Below are 25,191 nucleotides of genomic sequence, written 5' to 3'. Positions count from 1 at the left end.
GAAGGACCCCCCTCCACGGATAGAATTACATCTAGATATATATATATCTATATGGAACAAGATGTAGCCCGGTGAAATAAATGTACTATAAGAGACTAACGGCGTTAGATACGGAAGAGAGAGAGAGCTCAATGGCAGCCCTGATCTGTTCATCCTCCGTCAGAGACATTTCCATAGCAGTACTGCTGCCAGAGGAGTGCCCTCCTGCAGCAGTACCAGCTATCATGTGGGTGATGAGGTACTCTGTCGCCTGCTCAACCGTTGAAGTAAAGTTGAGGGCTTCAACACACCGCTCACGTGAGAAACCCATGTCCATGAGCTGTGCAAAAAATTGGCAACTGCTATATATACTGATGGAGTGAATGGTTAATCAGATTCGCTATCAATGTTTTGAGATACAAATTGTGCAACGGTTACAGCGAAGTACAAATTATACAATATAATCTAGTTATTACAAACATGCGGCTTAGCAAACTGCCTAACACAATCTAACATGTTACACAAAGAAATTCATAGAACTAATAATTTTCAAGCGGGCATAGGGTATTCCTTACATCTCTGAGAAGTGTATTGTCCTCGGAAAGTGGAGCGAGACCGGGCCTTGTCGTTGGCTGGTTTGTGGGAGGTACCGGACCAGTAGCCCCAGCTGTCGATGTACTAGTACCCTTGCTCTTGGAAGAATCGTTAACATTTTCCTCCTTTTCCTAACATCGCAAAAGTGAGATGGATTATCAGCGAAGCTTATAGTATGACATGAGTGTTTTTATACAACAGCATATGCCAGTCCTAGATAAAACATTGTATATTGAAATGAGACAACTACAACCCTGGCTTAAGCATTATGTGTGTGACCGGTGACCAGGAGTAATGGAGTGAACAAGACAAGCAAATATTGCTTTTTGAATTCGAGAGGATCATTGAAAGGTTTAGGATTTGGTCTAAGAAATCGGTCTAAGAGTATTCAAATGCACCAATGTTCAAAAATTTAAACTCTCGGTACATTATTGCTTGAATTTGGCAAATTGAAAAGTGCGACTTCTACATTTTGCTTGCAAAACCAAAACTTTTTTTTAGAAATGTTAGTTAAAAGCAATATTTCTATTTGTAATTTTCTCACTTGTTTTATGAGCTACGTAAATATTATGTTTTGAATTCTTTTCATATGTTTGCTCGCGACGAGTTATCCAAAGTTCTATTCCTATAGGTTTATGTAATAAGTAAATTATAAAACTTGAAAAAATTATCGAGCTTTGTCATTTAATTCAAACACTGAGTGAACCAACCAAACAGATTATGAGAATGAATGAAGATGACATAGGTTCAGATGAAATGAATCTTTTAGGTTCATGATATATCATAGTTCAGTGGATGCACATTCTACGAATGTTGATCCAATTTCTCTCAATGATCTTGTTCTCTTCGACTACCTTGATTGTTTAATACCATTTTATTAAGAGGCCGAGTCATGACAAAGTTTGAAAAATACAATGATATCGCTGATATAAAAAACATACCTCTACACGAACCTAACAATGCTTAAAATTATTCGCGCTCCATGGAATTGTATTATTTGTCTGATACAGCATGTGTAACAATTCCATGACACCTATAATGCAAAAAAAGGAATTGCAAAAGAGTTACCGAAAATTGGCCTTTGATAATGCGTCGATTAACTGCTATATTTGACGGCCTAAAGAACGCACTTTTTATCCAAAAAACAGCCTGAAAAGATCACATAATGTAGGCTGAAGTTTGAAAATTTCGGCTGAAACTCTACATAAATATGTCATGCAGATGTCTTAGCCTAGCCTAACATTTGATGAGACAAACTGTTACAATTCAAGCCTTTTTATGTACTGGAATTGATTCGACTTTGAATTTACTGAAATGATTGTTATTTTGCTGAAATACACATTTGTCGCAAAATAATTTGCTGAAATTCAAGCCTTCAGTCAAAAGTGTGGTTTTGGTCGAGTTATTTTGCGCTTCCTCCAGCTGAAAGAATGGTAAGTTCTAGACAGTTTCAAAAAGTAAACTACAGGAAGGGAAAAAATGAAACCATAATGATGAAGATAATGACTAATTCTCTAGTTTTGAAGAGTAAAATTTTATTTAGTTTACTGTTTTTTTTCACTTATTATAATACAATGTCTTATGTTTCATTATTTCGTTTTTCCAACTTTAGCAATAGTAAAGTTCCTGTATGGATCATGTTTTCTCCTTCCTCAAATAGTTTCCAAGAACGTTAGAAGCGAGTACCTAAATGTTATGATTCTGTAATAGCCTATTAAAATACATATGAAATTCTACTTTTTCCCTTGATAATCTGCTGAAATTGGGGTGATCCTGTGCATAAATGTGTCTTACAGGCTGTCAAATACGTTAATCGAACCTTTGCGTATCCCGATAGTGTCGGTTGAAGAGACCGTGTCAAGTAAACCAATACTAACTAGACCAACACTAACATCACTCGACAGATTCACTTTTTAAAGGCCTTTTAAAAATAATTTTATTTATAAATTTGTGTTAGGGCAGCTAATTATCAAGTAATTATGATATAATTATGATACCATATGTACTAATAGTTTATGGCTAACAGTTGTGTTTAGCATGCATGTGCAGGCTGTCATCATGTCCTGACATTGATGAAGGCTTCTCTTCCGTCAAGTGAAAAGCATTCAACTTGGCTACACGTAAGTTCTTGCTCTGCTAGAAAAATTGTTTGGACGCTGATATCAACTAGTTCAAAAGTGAAGAAAATTTCAGGTCAAAAAACAGTGAAGAAGTTTTCAGGTCAGAAGACAGTGAAGAAGTTTTCAGGTCAGAAGACAGTGAAGAAGTTTTCAGGTCAGAAGACGGCGAAGAAGTTTTCAGGTCAGAAGACGGCGAAGAAGTTTTCAGGTCAGAAGACAGCGAAGAAGTTTTTAGGTCAGAAGACAGTGAAGAAGTTTTTAGGTCAGAAGACAGTGAAGAAGTTTTCAGGTCAGAAGACAGCGAAGAAGTTTTCAGGTCAGAAGAGAGTGAAGAAGTTTTCAGGTCAGAAGACAGCGAAGAAGTTTTTAGGTCAGAAGGCAGTGAAGAAGTTTTCAGGTCGGAAGACAGTGAAGAAGTTTTCAGGTCGAAGACAGTGAAGAGGTTTTCAGGTCGAAGACAGTGAAGAGGTTTTTAGGCCAGAAGACAGTGAAGAAGTTTTCAGATCAGAAAACAGTGAAGAAGTTTTCAGGTCAGAAGACAGTGAAGACGTTTTCAGGTCAGAAGACAGTGAAGAAGTTTTCAGGTCAGAAGACAATGAAGAAGTTTTCAGGTCAGAAGACGGTGAAGAAGTTTTCAGTTCGGAAGACGGTGAAGAAGTTTTCAGGTCAGAAGACGGTGAAGAAGTTTTCAGGTCGGAAGACAGTGAAGAGGTTTTCAGGTCAGAAGACAGTGAAGAAGTTTTCAGGTCAGAAGACAGTGAAGAAGTTTTCAGGTCAGAAGACAGTGAAGAAGTTTTCAGGTCGAAGACAGTGAAGAGGTTTTCAGGCCAGAAGACAGTGAAGAAGTTTTCAGATCAGAAAACAGTGAAGAAGTTTTCAGGTCAGAAGACAGTGAAGACGTTTTCAGGTCAGAAGACAGTGAAGACGTTTTCAGGTCAGAAGACAGTGAAGAAGTTTTCAGGTCAGAAGACAATGAAGAAGTTTTCAGGTCAGAAGACGGTGAAGAAGTTTTCAGTTCGGAAGACGGTGAAGAAGTTTTCAGGTCGGAAGACAGTGAAGAGGTTTTTAGGTCAGAAGACAGTGAAGAAGTTTTCAGGTCGGAAGACAGTGAAGAAGTTTTCAGGTCAGAAGACAGTGAAGAAGTTTTCAGGTCGAAGACAGTGAAGAGGTTTTCAGGCCAGAAGACAGTGAAGAAGTTTTCAGATCAGAAAACAGTGAAGAAGTTTTCAGGTCAGAAGACAGTGAAGACGTTTTCAGGTCAGAAGACAGTGAAGACGTTTTCAGGTCAGAAGACAGTGAAGAAGTTTTCAGGTCAGAAGACAATGAAGAAGTTTTCAGGTCAGAAGACAATGAAGAAGTTTTCAGGTCAGAAGACGGTGAAGAAGTTTTCAGTTCGGAAGACGGTGAAGAAGTTTTCAGGTTAGAAGACGGTGAAGAAGTTTTCAGGTCGGAAGACAGTGAAGAGGTTTTCAGGTCAGAAGACAGTGAAGAAGTTTTCAGGTCAGAAGACAGTGAAGATATTGAAAAACCAGAATAAGCTAAAATGAATCAAAGTGAAAGTGACAGCCAGATCGAAAGTAGAAAGCGAAAGTAGTAGCGGGAGGCCAAGAAGCTAACGGTGCAAAGACTTTTTCAAGTTTTGATTTCCGCAAGTATTATAAACAGTGTTTGCTCATGTCACCTATTTTTGAATATATATCGCTAACATTTGATAGATTGTTATAAAAAATTATAAATTTGTAGCGTACCATTTGATAATGCTAAGGCAGTTATTCAAGCTGGGCTTGCAATGAATATGCATAAGTGCATAAAAGCCAGTTGTTGCTGCAAACTGTAGCAAACATGCGAGTCAGCGCAATGAGTTTTTATACAACATTGTTAAATATGTAAAATCTAGAAATGCTTTCAAATTTCGAATATTGAAAAATATTTTACGGCTCTACGGCAATTTTAAGTTAAGTAATAGCCGATTTCTTGCAGAAATGCCCAATGTCAAAATTTTGCTGCTAAATAGTTTGGTATTTACGGAACTTCTAAACCATATAGGCTTGGTAGCGAAAGAGTTAAACAACAGGTCTTGTTACATTTCTTATGGAAAGAGACTATACACCGAGAGATAATTTGCCTTTGTTTTTGTGAGTACACTAGCAAATCAAACGATCGACTGGTGGAATTGCTAGCATAGGGCAGCCAGACGATCAACTGGTAGAATTGCTAGCATAGGGCAGCTTGTAACATACTTTGATAATCTTTTCAGCTTGAATGATGTGGCAAAGGATGGTGAGCAAAGAGCTGGCAACTTGCTCCATTTGTGCTAGCTTAGTGCCATCTGCATCTTGAGTATTGGTGAGGGCGTCATGGTTCCACAGTCTCATAACACAGTTGAACACAGGCTATAGAACATTGACAGAGCACGCTAAAGACATAACCAGGGCAAACCCACTGCTAAAACACAAAAAAACTCAATTTTTTTCTCATTAACAGACTAAACCTTTGTTAATGCAGAGAGACAAGCATACGGCTAGGTGTCAATTGATATAGGTATACCATTCTATTAGGGGTATACCATTAGGGGTATACCATTCTTTTTCTATTAGCATATTATTGGGTGTCAGTTGATATGGTATAGTATGCTATTATATGTCAGTTGTTATGGGTATAGTATACTATTAGGTGTCAGTTGATATGGGTATAGTATGCTATTAGGTGTCAGTTGATATGGGTATAGTATGCTATTAGGTGTCAGCTGATATGGGTATAGTATGCTATTAGATGTCAGTTGTTATGGGTATAGTATGCTATTAGGTGTCAGTTGATATGGGTATAATATGCTATTAGATGTCAGTTGTTATGGGTATAGTATGCTATTAGGTGTCAGTTGATATGGGTATAATATACTATTAGGTGTCAGTTGATATGGGTATAGTATGCTATTAGGTGTCAGTTGATATGGGTATAATATACTATTAGGTGTCAGTTGATATGGGTATAGTATGCTATTAGGTGTCAATTGATATGGGTATAGTATGCTATTAGGTGTCAGTTGATATGGATATAGTATGATATTAGGTGTCAGTTGATATGGGTATAGTATGCTATTAGGTGTCAGTTGATATGGATATAGTATGCTATTAGGTGTCAGTTGATATGTTTATAGATGCTACTAGGTGTCAGTTGATATGGATATAGTATGCTATTAGGTGTCAGTTGATATGGGTATAATATGCTATTGCGAGGAATAGGAACACCTGCGAGCTTGCCAAGTTGGCATGCAGCAGCCATTCGTTTATGCCAGAATGATAAACCAGCTTGATGAAGAAAAGCAGAGTACACTTCACGCTATAACTATACAGCAGTCACTTTGAAGCCTGCTCAACATGTTCATTCGTAATCATGAATGAATGAATGGGTTTCTGGTTATCAACAACAGCAGGCAAAATTTCGACACTCGCTGGGCTAGCTGGTTGCAAAATAAACAAGTTGCAGCATATCAATACAGAGAATTATGTAAGGATTTGCCAGCTAACTGCTTTGGCAAAACTATGCAGGTTGGTGTGCACCTAAGTAGTATCATGTAAGAATAGTAACATACAGATAGTTGGTTAAAGGAGCAACTACTCTAAGTGTAGGATAGTGTATATACCTTGAGCATATCTTTCAGGTAGTTTGTAGGGTTGAATTTTATATAGTGTGAGGTGTTGCCCTTTTCCGGCAGCTGGTATATTGATTCAAGGATGTATTTTGGATGCACTAGTTTCTCTGCCAGTAGCAACCATGTGTCGAGGAACTCTATGACGTGCTCTGCAACCAAAAATTATGTACATTGGATCTTGTGAATGTTAAGTGGCTAGTCATACAAAGACCAATCTTTTGTATAAAATTCGTTGGGCTTTGCATCATTTGCTCACCTAGAGTAGCATAAACTGCCGCTGAGACAGTAATTATCATTCAAATTTTCTTTAAACACCACCTCGCCGAAACCGACCTTGGTAAGACCAAACTGAGTCACCAAAAGATTGTATGAGAATCACCAATAAAAAACATAATTTAGACATGATGATTATAAAATGTCTTCAGATGGTTTAAACATTGGCGAAGATGGGCTGTGAGCTTGCTAGGGCAATGAGAAAATAGGACGAATGGAATTGAACAGCTATCCAACAGGTTTTGCAGTTTTTATTTTCACCTCAAAAGGGAAACTGCGAGTCAGTGACAGAACAACACCTTGAATTGTATAATTCAATCAGCTGTGGCCTTTTTGCCGCCATGGCAAACATTTTAGCATGGCCACCTCTATAATACATATACAGTGAATAATACACTCCGCTTTTTTTACATCTCACACTGGTGAGATGCTACCTAAAAGAAACCGAACAACACGGTATAATAACATACGAGGAAAACTGGAAGGGGTAGCAGAAGCCCTCTCAGCTGATTTAGATGGAGAGAGAAGATTGAGAACATCCTCAAAGACGTCAAAGAAAGCCTCATGTCCTTTGACATTTATGAATTCCTGGAGCATAAGGTGGTAGGACCGCTTGCTTTCTTCAAACAGCATAGGTAGTGTGAAGCCGACCGCACACATCAAGAACGACGTTCTAAAAACAAATCGGTTGGCATTAGATTTCTTGAATGTCCAACAAGGCATAAATGGAACAACTTGAATATAGAATAAAAGTAGCTACCTCAAGAGATTTCAGATAATTTTGTGAGGTCATGCAAACGCGGACCAATAATACAACGCTATGAAATTTTCATAAAGTTATGAGATCATTTCCTATCATACATTTGACATTGCGTACAGATACGATGCAGTCTAGCTGGGACACACATTCTTAACACTTGAATAGTTTGGCAATGATTATTGTTTTAAAGATGTGGTTGCGTCAAAAAATTCGATTTAATGCAATTAAGACCCATAAAAGGCTCAAACATCAGCTACAATTTGATGCCATTTTTGTCTTTGTAGACAAACCCTGTCCAGAGATATATGCGTTTGAATGAGGCCATCTTTTAAAAAGCTCACATTCGAGCGGGTGCTTTTTTCGTGACGTCACAAGCAATATATCTGAAAAGAAACCACGAGCGATAAATATGAGGTCGCTTCCTTAGCCAATCATCAGCGCAAAATGTTTATATAGGCCGTAATAAATGTTATCACTCGTAAAACGTGTTGTCTGTGATCGCAAATTTAAGGATTTTACTCTATTATTAAATCGCATGGACATCGAATCTTACTAAATTAATTAACATCGTTACCTTAATGAATTACTCGATCGACACGTTTTATTGGCGAACAATATACATGTAATTATAAAATTGCTGTAAAGTTACTGCGAAGGTGACTCCGAGTTTTCTTGGCATCAGGTAGTTGAAGTTCTACGGAGGAAGATCGGAGAATGGAGGTAAATTTATCTTTTACTTTGAGTCTCCTATAGAGTTTCCTGTTGAGTTTACATTCAGATTATATTTCCCTGTTTGAGGCTAAAATGTAATTTCCTACGCGTGCGAGATACGTATGTACAGTGAGTTCTTGACGGCTTCTTTTTAATCTTTCGCATCTAGCTATACAATGGCTTAGATTGATGAATATACTAAATGTAATATTTTAGTACTCATTAATACATGTACTAATTAATAAAATTATAACTTTTTGCTATCACTAATCATCGTTTTATATTTTTTTATCGGTTCACCTAGCTACATTTGCTTCAAATTTTCTGCGGCAGCTTTATCTGGTAAATTAGATTTATGATTTGACATTAGATGTTCACTTTTCACTTGTAAAAAGTGAAGAAAACCGAGTGATCAATGCAAATCTTTAATTTCCAGAACCAAAGCTTCGAATCGTTGGCTTGGCGTACTTGTGCCTTTGTTAAACGTTTATTCGTTTTTAAAATTAGACTCGCAATCTATTTAACTCTCAATTTGAAAGCTTTCAATAGATACGCTTTAGAATGACATATCTATGAATGACATATATTTATTGCATTTGTTTTACTGATTACAGAATGTTTATGTCGTCCCACCAGCCGAAGCAGCTTTGTCAGTGTGGAAACTGCCATAAAGGGGAAAGCGAGACTTGAATGTGTGCTGCATAAGCCATGATGTTTTGTTTGAGTTTGTTGCAGTAGATGAATTTGTCTTATTGTATCAGCTAAAATTATGTGAGTGGCCACGACTTGATGAATATCTTTAATAAAAGCTTTATGCCGAGATGAAAATATTTTTGTTTGTTAAAATTATATAATAAAATAATATTGTTGAAGATAATGCAAAACATGATTTGCAGAATACTGTAGTGAATTGGATATGGTATATGGATGTCCGCAGAACTGGAGAATGTGAGTTCAAATTCAGTTTGCAGCATACTTCTCATCCTTAAAACTCTATCCCTATGTATATTCTTTTCAAAGACGCGGCTTGCTTACTTACGGTAGTAAGAAACTAGTAGTTGTCGGTTTAGGCAATGATATACAGTCCCTCCCCAAAGATAGGCGACAGACATACATTAAGGTGGGCGGGACTTATGGGAGGCTGTATATCGTTAGTATGGGTAGCGGCGGAACTGTGCTGATACAAAGACCTTAATCTACATAGTTAGCTTGACAGAATTACCGTAGACCGGTAGAATTGGTAGTCGGTACCCAAATGTTTACACAACATTTGGAGAAAGTGAGTAGAACAAATTTTCAATTTTCGTTATTTGATGCCTTTGAAACATTCATAATAATGCATCTGTAGCTGGATTTAAAATTTTATTCTAGCCAACATGAGCAAATACAAAATAAGTTATATGCCAATAGAGCCGCGTAAGACTAGACTTTTATCGCGAATAGCCGATGTGAATACGAGAGATAGAGACAGGTTGTATAACGCGTGACATCATTTTGGGCAAGCCTGGGCACGTTTTTGTGGCCTGGGCACGTTTTTGTGGCCTGAGCGTTTTTACACGATCAGATTTTTTCGATTTTAATCTTCAAATATCTTGGCAATGAGATTGCGTAACACAACAAACAACATATCAACTGATAAAGAAAAAAATGCTTTTTTTAAGATCAACTCAAATTTGACGCAACCACATCTTTAAAAGTAGTAATTGCCCCACACTGGTGAGTGTGCAAGCTAATTTATGCAATAACTAGATTTTAGCAACTAGCAGTAAATGATTACCATATATATGTAAGTACCCATGTGAAAGTTCAATTTCTGGGAGACAATTTTAATGTAAAATTTTTAGGATCGACTTATAAATGAGTAATGTTTATGGACACGCTGCTGCTAATTCGAATAGAGTGAATATAAAAAGAAAACCCCGTTATTATATATGCAATATTATATACACATCACGGTATGAAGCATTAACAGATGCTCATAACAATGGTGCTTCATCCTATAAATGTTAAAATTACTTCTTAGAATTCCCGGTATCAACTATCAATGAAAATGCAGTATATATTACCAGTTAGTTAACAAGCTTGCGGCGAAACTCAATGATAACATGGCTGACGCAGTTTGTTGTGTTGTACTGCCATTGGCAGGTTCTAAATTTAACAAATAATATAAACGTATTTGGAAAAACGTTGAGCGAAATTTTACAACTGTGAATTCCCAATGGACCTTGCTCTTTGTTTACTAGTCGTACAAATATTTACTTTGTTTACTAGCCGCACAGTAGCAAACAAGTGCTTGAGAACATAGAGTGCTTAACTCGTATTTTAGCGTGCTGTCAATGCAAAAGAATTTCTGTATGTAAGCGAGTCAACCCAAACCTTGTTTAAAACATACCGAAAAACTATATCATATCAAATCGAATAGAAGAAACTTAATGTTTTGAAAGTTGTTTTTATTCTGGATAGCAAAATTCAGTTAAATTTGATATAATTATTCCAGAACATTCTGGAATAAGGGAGTCAACTTATACATGAATAATGTCTATAATAAAGCAATTTTTTCTTAAACATACCTATTAACTTATACATGAGATTGATGTATAGTTGTATACATGAGTATAATTATCAAGTAATGGTAATTATTAAATAGCGAATAACAAAGCTGGAGCAACAATGTTACAATTGCAATGTAGAAGTTAATAAATTCATTTTCAAACATGTACAACCTGTTACAGCAACTTTCTAAAAGTTGAGGCAAACCCAGACATACAAAGTCAAGTTAATCCATTCAAAAATTTGCTTTCAAATGTCAAAACAACCGAATGATGGAGCAAAACATCCCACCATATTTCGTATGATTCCTTCCACGCATAAAAACTTAGCAGTGAATATTCTGGTGATTGCATAGAAAAAAATGCATTATATAAAACTACCTAAAAATTATATGTACAACACTAAAACAGATGTAAGAAATGTACAACAATGTAAGAAACTTAGCCGGTCAAATCATAATCAGTAAAATAGGCTCGCTCTTCGCTTTAATGTTAGGGATAGGAAAATTGAGGTCTAACCTTGGCAATTGAAACAGACAGTAGGTAGGTACATGCACAAGGTACATGTAGAAGTGATGATAGAAAAACAGTGCGTAGGTAGGGGTGATGATAGGACAGTGCGCAGGTTGATATGATAGAAGAACAGTGCGCAGGTTGAGATGATAGAAGGACAGTGCGCAGGTAGGGGTGATGATAGAAGTACAGTGCGCAGGTAGGAGTGATTATAAAATTACAGTGTGCAGGTAGAGGTGATGATAGAAAGACAATGCGCAGGTAGGAGTGATGATGCCTACTAAAGGCTAAGCAGATTTTTAAAGAATTAACTTGAAGGTACTCGCTCATGTTTCTGTATAATTTCATAATTTAAATCTGTGGATAATATTGCCTTCTCCTTTTAACCATTCATAAAATTAGCGTTCGTCTCATGATTACAAAATTATAAAAGTAGTATTTGAAGCGCTGCTAATATAATTGCAAACTATTGAAAAAAATTATGCCAAGTAGAACTGAAATGTTTCAGGAAACATGCAACGCCCTATGTCGAAAATTACTTCAGCGATTGGGGCAAGTATTTGTTCAAATTTACCCTTTTGTCTAGAAAATTTGCAATTACGATCCTAAATCAGCATAAAACTACAAAATCAGACTGTAAATGGAATTTTAGCTCTAGTACTTAAATAACAGCTTCAGAAGAATTGGAAAGAAAAATAGTAAATGTACTTAAGCTTTGGCAAATGGGCGTCAGTAGGTGGAGTCCAACGAAGGCCATCTAATGAGAGCTTGCTAAGACCGTGGACAATGGTTCTCGAGTTGGCTGAGGGGACGGGAAAATTATTTTGAGCTTGCACTGTCCGCCTCTGCCGCAACATCACTGAGCCAACGCAGATCTTGACAAGAACATTCTGGAAGAGCTCAGCTAGTGTACTTCCAAGCCTACGAATATATGTATCAACATGTGAAGACACAGATGCAAGCAATTTAAAGATGGATATTCAATACAGCTGCATGTATATGTACTTGCTTTAATACAAAAATAGTAACGTAGCATTTCTGTTGATTTTAACCTGCCAACTAAGACAGATGACAATTGCAGTAATACAATATGCTCCAACACGATTACATGTAACTCAGCAATATTCAAGTACGCGCCATGAATTAAAAATTAGTTGCATTGCTATATTCTATATACAAATCACTATACGTTATAAGCTGCTTTGCCAAATCCCTTCAGCTGTTAAACACCTCAAGTATTTACAGAAAAAACATAAAATATTCTGAACACATGCTGATACTGTTTCTATAATGATTACATACAATCAGCTACTATTCTGAACACATGCTGATACTGTTTATAAAATGATTACATACAATCAACTAATAAACTACAAAACTGTCATCAATTTTTGCTGGAATCCATCGATTTCCGCTTCATGTTGTCAGTTGTTAGGATCCAAAATGTTAAAAAGCTTTAAATCTCTCATTGACAGTTCTGCATGTTGTAAACTGAATCAGGTCAAAAGAAAAAACATGTCAAATGATGTAAATATCGAGTTATGCCGAAATGACTCAAATTATTGACAACAAATTTTCATTTTTAATGCATTGGTGCGAGGAGTAATTTGACTAGGTTTGTCTTTTTATACACTGCATGCACTTGAAACACGAACAACTCACTAATAATAACTTGATATGCAAAATAGAGTAACTGTATCAGCTTGAGCATCCAAATGATTACATATTGACTTGACCAAGTACAGTCATTTGCAAAAGTTTAAGACCACTCTTGATTTTTCCAAAAAATTAAGATTTTTGTTACTACACTAAATTTTTTCTTTTTTGTTCACGCTAGGATACAAGTTAGAGAATACATAGTCTATACTGTGCAACAGTTACTCCAAATGCTGCTAATGTCAACATTTTTTATGTCGTCCCTCATTTTCTATTCCAGCTTTAAGTCTCGTTGGCGTGCTCTCAATAAGTTTTTTACAATAGTCATCAGTGATCTCAGTTATCAAACTGTCCTAATTGCTTCATATACAGCTTAAGCATTTGGGGCTGCTCTTATGCTACTTTGTCTTTGACTCAATTAGGTTGAGATCTGGGCTGTTACCTGGCCAAGCAAGAACTTCGACTTTCATCTTTTTCAGATAATCTATCACCTTGTTCAATCTGCGGCAAGGTGCTCCATAGTGCATAAAGACAATGCATTCATGTACCTCATATATAAAGTTATATTGTCTTCAAAAGGTTTTTTCCTTCTCACCATTCATAGTGATGTTTTTATCTAAAAAGTACCAGCCTGCAGTCCCTTTGACGAACATCGTCTTCCATGCCATATGACTCGGTGAATGTTTTATTCTTATGACAGCTTTATCTGTCATCAAAGCAAGTTACTACTGGTCTACAAACGTGTCTTTTGCGTAATTTAAACTACAACAAATTAGACTTATCGTAGAATAACACGTTTGACCCGTCTTGAATGGTCCAGTGGCTATACCTCTTGGTGACAAATATTTTGGCTCTAGCAGTCGGTGCCAAGGCCTGTTTTTACCCATTTTCACCATGTTGTTTAAACTAATATTTGCCACAAAACTGAGCCAAAAATTAAGTAAAGCAATAATCTTTATGCTTGACAATAATGAACCGACTTAAAGAGCGACTGATAGGGTTACAAAAACAACTGAGGAGATTAATTGAAGCCAGAAGCTAGTAACATCCTTTGATAAAAAAATTCTTCTAATTTACTACGTGGTCTTAAACTTTTGCAAATGACTGTATTTGAATTAGCTGAGAGTAAATGTCTAAGGTGTAGAAACCATGCTTGAACTATTATACACAAAACTTGTTGACCCACCTTGAACTAACATTGAGAAGAGGCCGGATCTGTTTCGCTTGCTGAGCGAGTTGTGATGACCTTTTCATTGATGTGCTGCCACTGGCCTCTGGCACTTCCTCATCGCCATTAATGTTAGCAACAGTCGCAAAATCACCTGTGCTGAGGCCTTCCATAGCAGACGAGACTCCAAGGCTGCTGTTGCTGTCCGTGTCCATGTCCTTTGGAGCAATTCCTTTAGGCAGCAGCTTTGCCATATCAGCTGAAGCAAAGAAGATAGCGACGAGTGTACAAGTGGAGATCCACAAGACGAGGCATGGACTGAATCACCAAACCTTGATGCTATCAGCCTTGGATGGTTAATAATAGCACAAGTATACTGCGGAAGCAAATGAAGTGATCTATCCAAATCTGAATTTAATATCATTACGAGATGACCTAATTTTTAACACTTCCTCTCCAGTAGACTTTATAAATATATTATGACTAATAAGAATTTTTATTACGAGACAATGATCTTACAGCTTTGGTCAAATTGTCTTCTTTTATAATACTATACAGTAATACTTCAACTTACGAGCGTTCCAACGTACGAGAAACTTGAGATACGAGCCAGCTTTTAAGCAAGTTTTAGCACTAACATACGAGCCATGTTTGAGATACGAGCACGTGAGTCAGTTGCCAAGTATGCTGGAGGTGTTTTATGACAACAGCATCAATCTGTATTTTTCAACTGCACAGGTTATACTTTTGTACCGTGTTTTTGTGCACGCTTTTCAGGGCAGAATTATGTGAATTAAAAGTAGGCCACTGTGCGTAGACCGAAAGTTTGCCAGTAAAAAGAAAAATAATGCCAAGAAAAAGCAAATGATAACAATTGATATTAAGCGGAAAATTATTGAAAAATATGCAAAATGTGTATGCATGATTGAGCTAGCTCAGCCATATGACAGAAATACATCCACAATTATCAAACAAAAGGATTATATTCAGGGCATTTAGCTCGCAAAAGGATTAACCATCGTTTCTAAACGGCGCAGCGATCTTCACGACTGCTGATGGAGAGACAGCTCAGGCATCGGATAAAAGATAAACAATTGGCCGGTGACAGCGTAACTGAATCGACACTATTTGAAAAGGCCAGTGCTATCTATCAAAACTATAAAAATAGACATTCGGACAAGTTGGCTAGTGGTCGCGCATTAAACCTTTGTGACGACACCTGTGATCGTCCTAATCGCAACATGTTGAAAGGGCGACAAAGGCAAACGTCCTTAGATAGTCATCTTAAAACGACCGGCTAGTCGTGAAAGCGAAACAAAGGAAAAATTAGCTAACCAGCGAGAAACTTCAAACTATGAACGCTGAAGAAATTTTTATTACGTTAAGTTAAAAATGAAAGTCTGCTTTTAGATTTGCTTCTTAAGTTTGTCTTTTAAGACTGATAAAATCCAAATTTATCAAAGTCAACTGTTGTAATGAAGGATAACTAATGAAGGATATCTCCCTCTCTGGCAAATGCTAGCGTTAGCTGCTATTGTATGTATTTAATTTTACTATTCACTTTATCACATTTCCTTGCATTATTTTTTATTTGTTGCTTTTTGAAAGCATGTGGTAAGTTAGGACAATAACCAACATGTTCTTTCTGTTACAATATCTTGTTTTGAGAGTTTTATTTGCATTTTAGAGTATGGAAACCAATCAATATATATTTAATTGTTCTATATATAAATAAATTGCACCAACATGCGAGTAAATTGACATACAAGCTCAGTCTCGGAACGCATTAAGCTCGCAAGTCGAAGTATGACTGTACTATAAACATGTGTCTTTCTGAAAAAATGAATCATATTTGTTTAGTTGTTCATCCTTTGATATACACACCGATCATCTATCAAAAGAATAATGACAGAGTAAAATATTTTTTCTGTGCTAAGTGTAACGATTAAAAAGCATTAGAATGATTTGAACATGTTGCTTACACTAAACTAGTAAATAGTTGCAGCATACTAGAACCTTTAACCAATTAAGCATTGTTGATGGTGCCACGATATTAACAGTTTCATATTGTTATAAACTCAATACAGTGCATCCTTTGGATACGATTACCCTGTTATACAATTTCTTCATTTTAGGAAGTGAAACATGATAAGTTTTCTACCTGGACGTACGAATCCTATTTTACCATACGAATTCAACAAAACTTTTGCCGGAGTTCAAAGTTGTATTACGTAAGACGAAATAAGAAAGACGAGGAAATGTTGTTTGCCGAAAATTATTCACAACGCATGGAGACACGATGACCGACTTCTCTCAGTTCGGCAGTTTTTGTGTGAAAAACAGTAATGTTTTCCCTTTAAAGCCAGTAGCAAAGTTGGAGTTGCAATCCCTTCACACAAAAGGTCAGTGGTTATACAATTTCTCTTGACCTGCTAACAAAAATCCACTTCATTATGTATTAAACAGAATATTTTTGAGAACATCATCACTCAGGCTTTCTTAGCGAATTAGGTTAAAAAATGTTCCAATGAGGTCGGCTAAAAGTGATAGTGAAAAGGAGCTGGTAACCAATAGGTGACAAAACTTTAGCGATGAAAAAGTTGAAGTTTAGTAAAAATAGTTAGAAATATGTACATGCATGCACTAAAACTTACCTTTAAGTGTGTGTTTAGTAAGGTAAATTCATTTAAGTTACTAATTTTTAATATTGTAGTACTTCTATAAATTTTTCATGATTTTTTACCAGAGGATGTTTGCATTATATAATTACTATGGGTTTCTATACCCCTCTACACGATATTTTCGCTATACGCTATCAACCCTGGGACGAATTAAAATCGTATGGAAAGGTCGAACTGTAATATAATCTGATGATGCTTAATAGAGTGATCTTAAAAACTATTCAGACTAGTTTGGAGTCGTCTTCCTTCTAATTTCAAGCTTGTCAAATACAGCAGGACCTTTACTTTTCTAAGTCCGTAAATGTGAAAGTTTAATGTTACCAAACATCTATTTAAAAAAATGTTACCAGATGTTACAAAAAAATTTAAAGATACGAAATGCCCAAAAGTCTTGACCAGATGTACACGTCTGGTGGCTTGAAGAAAGCACTTCTGTGGTCTGATGAATGGGCGGTGAATGATATGGACATGGAAGATTTAATCGACGAGCACAGTGATGATCTTACGACAGAGGAACTGAAGTAGATGGGAAGGGAAGCACAACACTGTTGCCCAGGAGGACTTGAGCAATACAGTATACATGAAGTTGACAAAGAGACAACTATATATTCCTACATCGTACTAACCAAAATAAAGGAGATCTTGAAAAAATGTAAAAAATATCCAAATTCAGTGAAAAACCGCACGCAAAAATTTGATCGCAAGTCAGGTGCTGTCGCACTGTAATGATATTAATATTGAACAATTCAGGAGAATGATTAAAAATAAATAAAAGCAAACATCATTGTAGTGCTTTTTACAAAAAATATGTACCAAAATGACTGATTACATCGAACCGGAAAAAATTAAATGTGAGTGCAATGGAGAACATTTTACTCTTATGTATATTATTTGGTTAGTTAATCACTCAATGCTTGGTTTACATGTATAAATTACACCTAACTTAATCTAATTCAATGTGTTATATGACTACTACAGGTCTTGAGACATTTTATAACACATGATAAAAACGGTTTAAATTGTGGGTTTAGAAATGGATTACTATATTTATAGTGTGAAAAGCGACTCCACTGACAGAAGTTTCCGGTTACAAAACGACTTCCAAAACTAGATAATTTCAGTATCACTGAGTAGCCAGAAAAGGTTAAGCAGAGCTCGAAAAAAATGCAAAACTTGATGAAAAATTATTCGAGTTGTCACATATTCTTACTGATTTTGTCATAAAAGTTGTTTGGTCAAAATACTGTTGTTTGTAAAATATTCACCTACAAAATGGTTACAAATCCCATTAGCTTATGTAACTTAGCCGTTTGATCAAATACTTCACAATCTTTCTACAATTTTGACCGATGTAAATGAACAGAGGGCAAATTAAGAACTCAAATAACCTTCTTCGACTCGGTCATTCCATTGTCTAGCATGGAATGACCGTGTTTGCCTCTCAGATACTCGTGACACATCTGCATTAGAATGTTTGTTTTTGGTTTCAGCAATAGAGTCATAACGATCACTAGTGTTACATGCTACGAATTTTTGAGCTTCGTAGTCGTGGTTTTGATCGTAGGAATGAGGAGGACGTATTTACATGATACGCAGGAGTGGTCGCACAACTCCCAATTGTTTGTAGCTGACGAGTTTACATGCTACGAAGAAATTGTCACACAACTCCGCGTTTTCCATCTGTTTCGCTTTTAGCTACAACGGGGCGCATATTTTATATCGCGGATGACACTATCAAAATGCATCAAGGTCAAATGTAAATGGCAGGACGTGTGAGAAGTTTTTCTTTCAAATTCAGAGTTGATATTTTCTATTTCGGATATAACATTTGTAAAACACATGCGTTGAAAACTGAGCTGCATAGGTTGCTGTAAGGACGTCACCAATGAAGACGAAAAATCTAATCTCCAATCGCAAACAGCTCTGGTCCTCAACCTCTTTCTGCAAAGCGAGTAGTGTTTTAATGTTACAGCTCATTTAGTCTCAGAGAGAATTATGATTGCTGCTGGGGTAGCTAGTCTCCACGTTTTATATCTTCACTGAAGCACCTGTTTAGATAGAGAAAAATACTGCTATATCATAGCAACTTACCACGACCAAAATCCGAGTCTGGAGGGAGAAGATCATTCTCACTGCTTACAGCTAGTAGAACAGTTCCTTCCCATACAAGAGTGTAGTAGAGCTTGCCCAGTTTACCGAGAACAGACATGCCATTTTCCGAGCTCCACTGCGCTAGAGATATCTGTCTCAGGTCAGCCTGTACAATAGAAAACGCCCTCAAATATAATGAGTTCAATGAAAATGCGAACCAATAGAGCAATGTATGACCACTGTAGAGCATCGCAAAAAATTATTAGCTGCCTTAAAGGTTGCAAAAATTAGCCTCCAAATAAGCATGGCCGTGAAAGACCTAGTGCAGTGGTCTCAGAAGACTACTGAACATATTGGTGTGGGACATCGGACCGTGCTACCACTCTTTGAGACTAAAAGAATACTCCATGTGTATCCAACCGTTAACTCGGTATCCAACCGTTAACTCGGTATCCAACCGTTAACTCGGTATCCAACCGTTAACTCGGTATCCAACCGTTAACTCGGTATCCAACCGTTAACTCGGTATCCAACCGTTAACTCGGTATCCAACCGTTAACTCGGTATCCAACCGTTAACTCGGTATCCAACCGTTAACTCGGTATCCAACCGTTAACTCGGTATCCAACCGTTAGCTTGGTATCCGGCATTGACTAACTGCCGAATACTTTTTAGATGTTTACCTGTCCAAAGCGACACATGTGGATGAACACCTTGACATAGGCTTGCACGGCAGCCAGGGTGTGCAGCAGCGGAGTGGTGACAGCATTTGAAATGACCTCGGTAACAGTGCAGCCATCTGTTAATGCACTAGCAAGCTCAGAGAGCAGCACACTTCCTCCAGGTGGTGGTAACGGTTCATAAAGCTTCTCTAGGTCTCCCAGGCACTGAGAAAGCTGCTTCAAACCTTCCTCCAGCACCTTCGGTTCATGACAGAGTTTCTAAAAAGACACGGTGAAAAGAAATATACCGAGGGTTATCAGCAAGAAGCAATCTAATAATTACTAAAGGTATATGATAATGATAGTTCAATGCCCAGCGTTGCCCGGGTAATAAGTCTTTGCACAGAAATTTATTTTCATTTAACATATAACAACAGTTATCAATCCAACTTTCAAACTTCCTATCATGAGAAATGTGTTTTGTGCAGTTTGAACAAATTGAGAAAAAAAATAAAACAACTGTAAAGGTTTTCAAACTTTGTCAAACAACTGTAGCTTTCAAACTTCATATCATGAAGAAAATGTTTTGTGCAGGTCAAATAAATTAAGAAACAATATAAAACAACTAAAAAAGCGTTAAAATGTAAACGTGAAATCATTAGCAAGTAATAGCTAAATTAAGCCTGTTTTGCTACAATTACAATAAAAGATAATTTGGCCATGATACAATTAATACAAACTGAGTAAACAAAATAAAAATCTTGAATATGTTGAATTAGTAATAACAATTAAGAAGTTTGTGTATATAACAAAGGTTACCGTTCCAACAGAAGTTATCCCTCAAAACTTTTAATACGACGATACTGGTGCAAATGTAAAAATGAAATATCGGACTGTCTTTGTCTGGTACTTTGTCTGACCGAATGGAGAGAGAATGTAGAGGCTATTCCTACTCGAAATAATACAATTGTCCGCGTGAAAAGTATTAGCATTTACTGATTTAGCTATCGAACCTTACGACAAACCGGAAATAAAAGTCTAACACACATTTGAAATTGAAATGACACATTTAAAAATTACAAATTAAAAAAATATGTATGTAATAGTAGAAAAAAATGTTTTTAAACAATTCCAAAAAATAACTAATGTAAAAGGCAATATTAGTTAATAATCAAAAGGGCACATTTGGCTTGCACTTTTGCACTGTATGCCTGCGCGTACAGTATACGATATGATAAAAGTGATGGAATGCTAAGGACTGTATAGCTCGGTGGTTTGAAACTTGTGGTTGCAATCTCCGAAAGTTCAAATCCAGCAAGCAGCGAGCTTTTAATTCCAAGATTTTAATAGCTATAGCTGGACAGGCAGACATTCTTACCGACGACAACGACGACAAACTTTGACATTTATATAGAATGGCATATTCTATCATTCAAATTAAAGTTTGCTGTTAAGGTGACATTAAACAAACTACTTGAATGAAAAACCGAGACAAGGAAAAACAGGTATTTGAAGGATCAATTATCCAATTATTATTCTTAATGTAATTGCCTTGTTCTAAATATTTTGACCGAATATAAATAACATTGTTTACCACATAATATTTTACTGTGAATGATTCAACCATAACAATCACTAGAGATTTTTATGGTTACAAGAGGTTAGGGTGTATTGTTATAGTGTATTGTTATAGTGTATTGTTATAGTGTATTGTTATAGTGTATTGTTGTGGTGCAAAAGAGGAGTGTTGGTTATAGGCATCACAAGTGGCCAATAGGCATCCTATGAGGCCTATGGGCACCATACAAGGCCAATAGATGACACAGCAGGAAGCATTTACTGAAAAGGCATTCCAAGATATCTGTGGTATAAATACGGCTGCAGATGAGCTGTTTTTATACAACTATTCAACAATTTATTAGACCAGCATTGCAAATTGATGCACTGTAGACTAGAATAAACATTAAAACAATGGTAATTTACTATCGTTTTATCTGGCTATTTAAACCAATACTTTACAGCATTAGTAAACACAAATACCAGCCAGTATAACTGACAGTCACCAGCCAGTATAACTGACAGTCACCAGCCAGTATAACTGACAGTCACCAGCTAGTATAACTGACAGTCACCAGCCAGTATAACTGACAGTCACCAGCCAGTATAACTGACAGTCACCAGCCAGTATAACTGACAATCACCAGCCAGTATAACTGACAATCACCAGCCAGTATAACTGACAGTCACCAGCCAGTATAATTGACAGTCACCAACCAGTATAACTGACAGTCACCAACCAGTATAACTGACAGTCACCAGCCAGTATAACTCACTCTCGCAAGCTAGCACAACATGACATCACACAATAGCACGAATGACTGCTAAAGAACTTACTAAGATGATGGTACAAACACTGGACACGGATTGACACGCTGGACTCGTAGAAAAATCCACAGGCAAGTTGGGAAGCTTGAGAATGGAGAAAAGTGGTTCTAGACCTCCCAGGTTTATGAACTCTGCACAATGATCATCAGCTGTTGTATTTCCCATAATTGCATCCACAAACTTCATCTACAAAAATGCACAAAAGAAAATGAATGGAAATATCACTGCATAAATATATCACACTTGAAGGCACAATGTACTAGTGTTGATTATTGGATAATGTACCAGTGTTGATTATTGGATAACATATAGGCTGGATTTATTGTTGAATTAATTAGTTTTGAAAGAGAAATTTGGATTACAAGGAATCTGGTAAACATTATAAATTCATTTGAAAAAGAGACAGAAATTGAAAGGTAACTGCTAAGAGAAGTGATATTTTAGGGTTAACCGATATTGCTCAGTAAAAATCATACAGAAAATGTGCAGCTTTTAGTTATGATACCAGCGCAGTCTGGTTTATGAACTGACAAAATTACTTTAAAATAAATAATTTTTGTAACATCACTGGAAGGAGCATAACACAATTGTGCTGGATAGGCTCTTGAGTAGTAAGTCTTTGCACAAACTTCCTAGGTTGAAATTGAATTGCTAGTTTAACCCTTTCGCTACCATAAGCCGATGTATTGGCTTGCACAGTAATATAAGTACAGACTGTAAGCCGATGTATCGGCTTATCAATAGGGTGCCACTTTTCTTTTTGTTACGAAGCCTACACATTAGCTAGACTAATCAAATTTTGTCTCCAACGAAACAACCTTGTTGCCAATCACGTGCAACCAATAGAAAAATTTTTAGCTCAACAATTTCTCATTCAGTTATTTTTCGAAACCGCATAACCAGATCGTTATTGTCATAGATATAAGAAACACAAAGAAAAGCTGCGAGTGAAATTTACTAAACAATTTTATACATACATGTATTTTGAAGAGGATTTCTTTCTAAATAGGATGCATTTTACAGTAACAATATCATTTTTTATTCTCGAGATATTGCTTAAATACTAGCCGTATATCGTATATCAGTTTTTCGAAAATCCATTTGAATTAATTTTGGCCGAAAAATCGTTCGGTCAGAATTTAATGCGGTAGCGAAAGAGTTAAAATAAAAAGGTAACTAACTGTTATAGCATTAAACCCCAGAGTAATAGATAATTGAGAGCAAGGCCAAAGAAAATAGTGATAGTATTATATAATATATTCATTCACTCAGACCTAATGACGCCTAGTTGACAGTTAGCTGGCAGTAAACTGAACAAAATCTAGACACTTGCTTCTGCAGCCAAATGTGTGAAATATTACAAATTAGTTTAAGAAATAAGACAATTTTTCAATCAAATCAATTTCAACAAATCAATGCTGCCCAGACTCACCACATTCAATATGTAGTCCATTAGAGGAACAAGCTTAGGAGCAGAAGGCTTTGCTTGCTCATCTACAACAGCTTCAGCAGCCGTGGCAGCAGCAGGAGCCTCCCCAGAGGCTACAGGGTCACTTTGAGTGGTTATGGACGGCTGGGTAGTCACACCTGTAAATAACAATACAACAAATTCCAAAGTATAGTCATGACCTTGCAATCGCCAATGAGAGCTTACAATTCTGCGCAATCCCTTGTGGTAACTGGATGTGGAACTCTTGTACAGTTACTACGACGCGCCTGTAAATTACTGCGCGCAATACTCAGTACTACCTGAATAGATACTGCCCATTTACTGTCACCAACTTGTATTCACTACATAACCCACAATTCAACATGTAAGGTGAACAGCACCAATGTAAGGTGAACAGCGTCAATGTAAGGTGAACAGCATCAATGTAAAGTGAACAGCACCAATGTAAGGTGAACAGCACCAATGTAAGGTGAACAGCATCAGTGTAAAGTGAACAGTACCAATGTACGGTGAACAGCACCAATGTAAGGTGAACAGCACCAATGTAAGGTGAACAGCACCAATGTAAGGTGAACAGCACCAGTGTAAGGTGAACAGCACCAGTGTAAGGTGAACAGCACCAGTGTAAGGTGAACAGCACCAGTGTAAGGTGAACAGCACCAATGTAAGGTGAACAGCAGTGTAAGGTGAACAGCACCAATGTAAGGTTTCCTTGTTTTGTTCATCAAAAAAACGGGAATCCTGATGGCAGCATAGTGAAAGCTGTGACAAATATTCTAGCGAACATAGGATTGAAGTAGGACTTGAGACTAGAAAATGGTCTAATACCGTATCATTTTAAAAGGGGTAACTTGGATTCTCAAGACAAAATGTGTTTTACAACTGTTTTATAGTTTTACAGGAGAACGAATGTCTATGAATCTGCATACAGCCCATTTGCTAGCTTCCCTATTAACGACTATTATCACAATAAATGGGTTTTACTCTGTGAAGTTAGCAAAACTCTACAGTAAGTGTTCTTCTAGACCGATACTTGACAATAAGACCAGCAATAACAATACCATGGCATATTAATTATCCCAAATGCTATACATGTACAATCTATGGTAAAAGGCATGTTTCTGCAGCAGTTCTGAGTACGATGCACCTTTCCGACACTATTGTTAGTGCAATGTTTGTGTTTAATGATGATATGTTGAACTTACAGTTTATAAACATTTATAATGGATAAATAAGATGAAGCAACCAACGTTTGTCGTTGTGGTTAGTTAAGCTCAAACAATATTAACTGTTAAGTCAATTGTTAGTATTGTATTATGCAGTAAAAGGTTAACACCGTGTTCTGTAGTCTTTTATGTTACAAATGCTTGTATGAAAAGTGAAACTTGGCATCTAGCCATTATCTGACATTATCTTCAGTAGACAATACTTGTGACAGTTTCTGCTCTGAAAGTTAGCCTACATGTAGCTGCTGGATGCAGACTGTGTTAACAATAGAGGATCAATATAAACCAATACTGTAAGCACTTTGCTTAAACTAAAGATTACAGAATATTTGACAGATGAATACTGGCGAGGGAGAAATTTGTGCCAACAGTTGGGTTCCAGTGCAAGACTCGCTGAGCTAACAGGTCTAAACTATTGCCACTATCCTGCACCTGTGCAATGGAAAAGAAATATCAAATGGCCCACCTTCTGTAACCTCATCATCATCTTCACTCTCGATGTCGCTGTTACCCTGAGTGCTCGGCGCAGTGGCTAATGGCGCAGCGGCGTCGACTGTCTCTGATGCTTTGGTGGTGCAAACGAACATGGGGTCCGTTCCTAGTCTGATTATTTCCTTGAGCAGCTATAACAGTAAAGTCAGTGCAGAACATTACTGACTAACATACGAGTCGAAATTAAATCTACTTGACAATCTAAAAATACATTGACAGACAATGATGA

The 25,191-nt window shown here is 36.8% G+C and overlaps 1 protein-coding gene across 1 annotated transcript in view; it reads right to left on the bottom strand.

Moving 5' to 3' along the window:
• The window catches only part of LOC137390460 (E3 ubiquitin-protein ligase HUWE1-like), a 149,827-nt gene that overhangs the window by 104,500 nt on the left and 20,136 nt on the right, over positions 1-25,191 (bottom strand). Inside the window, exons 17-28 of the mRNA XM_068076789.1 lie at positions 24,937-25,093; positions 23,227-23,381; positions 21,804-21,980; positions 19,431-19,688; positions 18,748-18,913; positions 13,994-14,234; positions 11,860-12,072; positions 7,089-7,291; positions 6,337-6,494; positions 4,934-5,086; positions 555-704; positions 104-319 (exon numbers count right to left, since the gene is read on the bottom strand). Coding sequence (XP_067932890.1) covers positions 104-319; positions 555-704; positions 4,934-5,086; positions 6,337-6,494; positions 7,089-7,291; positions 11,860-12,072; positions 13,994-14,234; positions 18,748-18,913; positions 19,431-19,688; positions 21,804-21,980; positions 23,227-23,381; positions 24,937-25,093 — 2,247 coding nt within the window. The remainder of the gene's footprint in view (positions 1-103; positions 320-554; positions 705-4,933; positions 5,087-6,336; positions 6,495-7,088; positions 7,292-11,859; positions 12,073-13,993; positions 14,235-18,747; positions 18,914-19,430; positions 19,689-21,803; positions 21,981-23,226; positions 23,382-24,936; positions 25,094-25,191) is intronic.

The sequence above is a fragment of the Watersipora subatra genome, chromosome 3 (genome assembly GCF_963576615.1).
Source record: "Watersipora subatra chromosome 3, tzWatSuba1.1, whole genome shotgun sequence".
Taxonomy (NCBI): Eukaryota; Metazoa; Bryozoa; class Gymnolaemata; order Cheilostomatida; family Watersiporidae; genus Watersipora; species Watersipora subatra.
The sequence above is the reverse complement of the archived record's forward strand: the minus strand, read 5'-3'. Positions and strand labels throughout refer to the sequence as shown.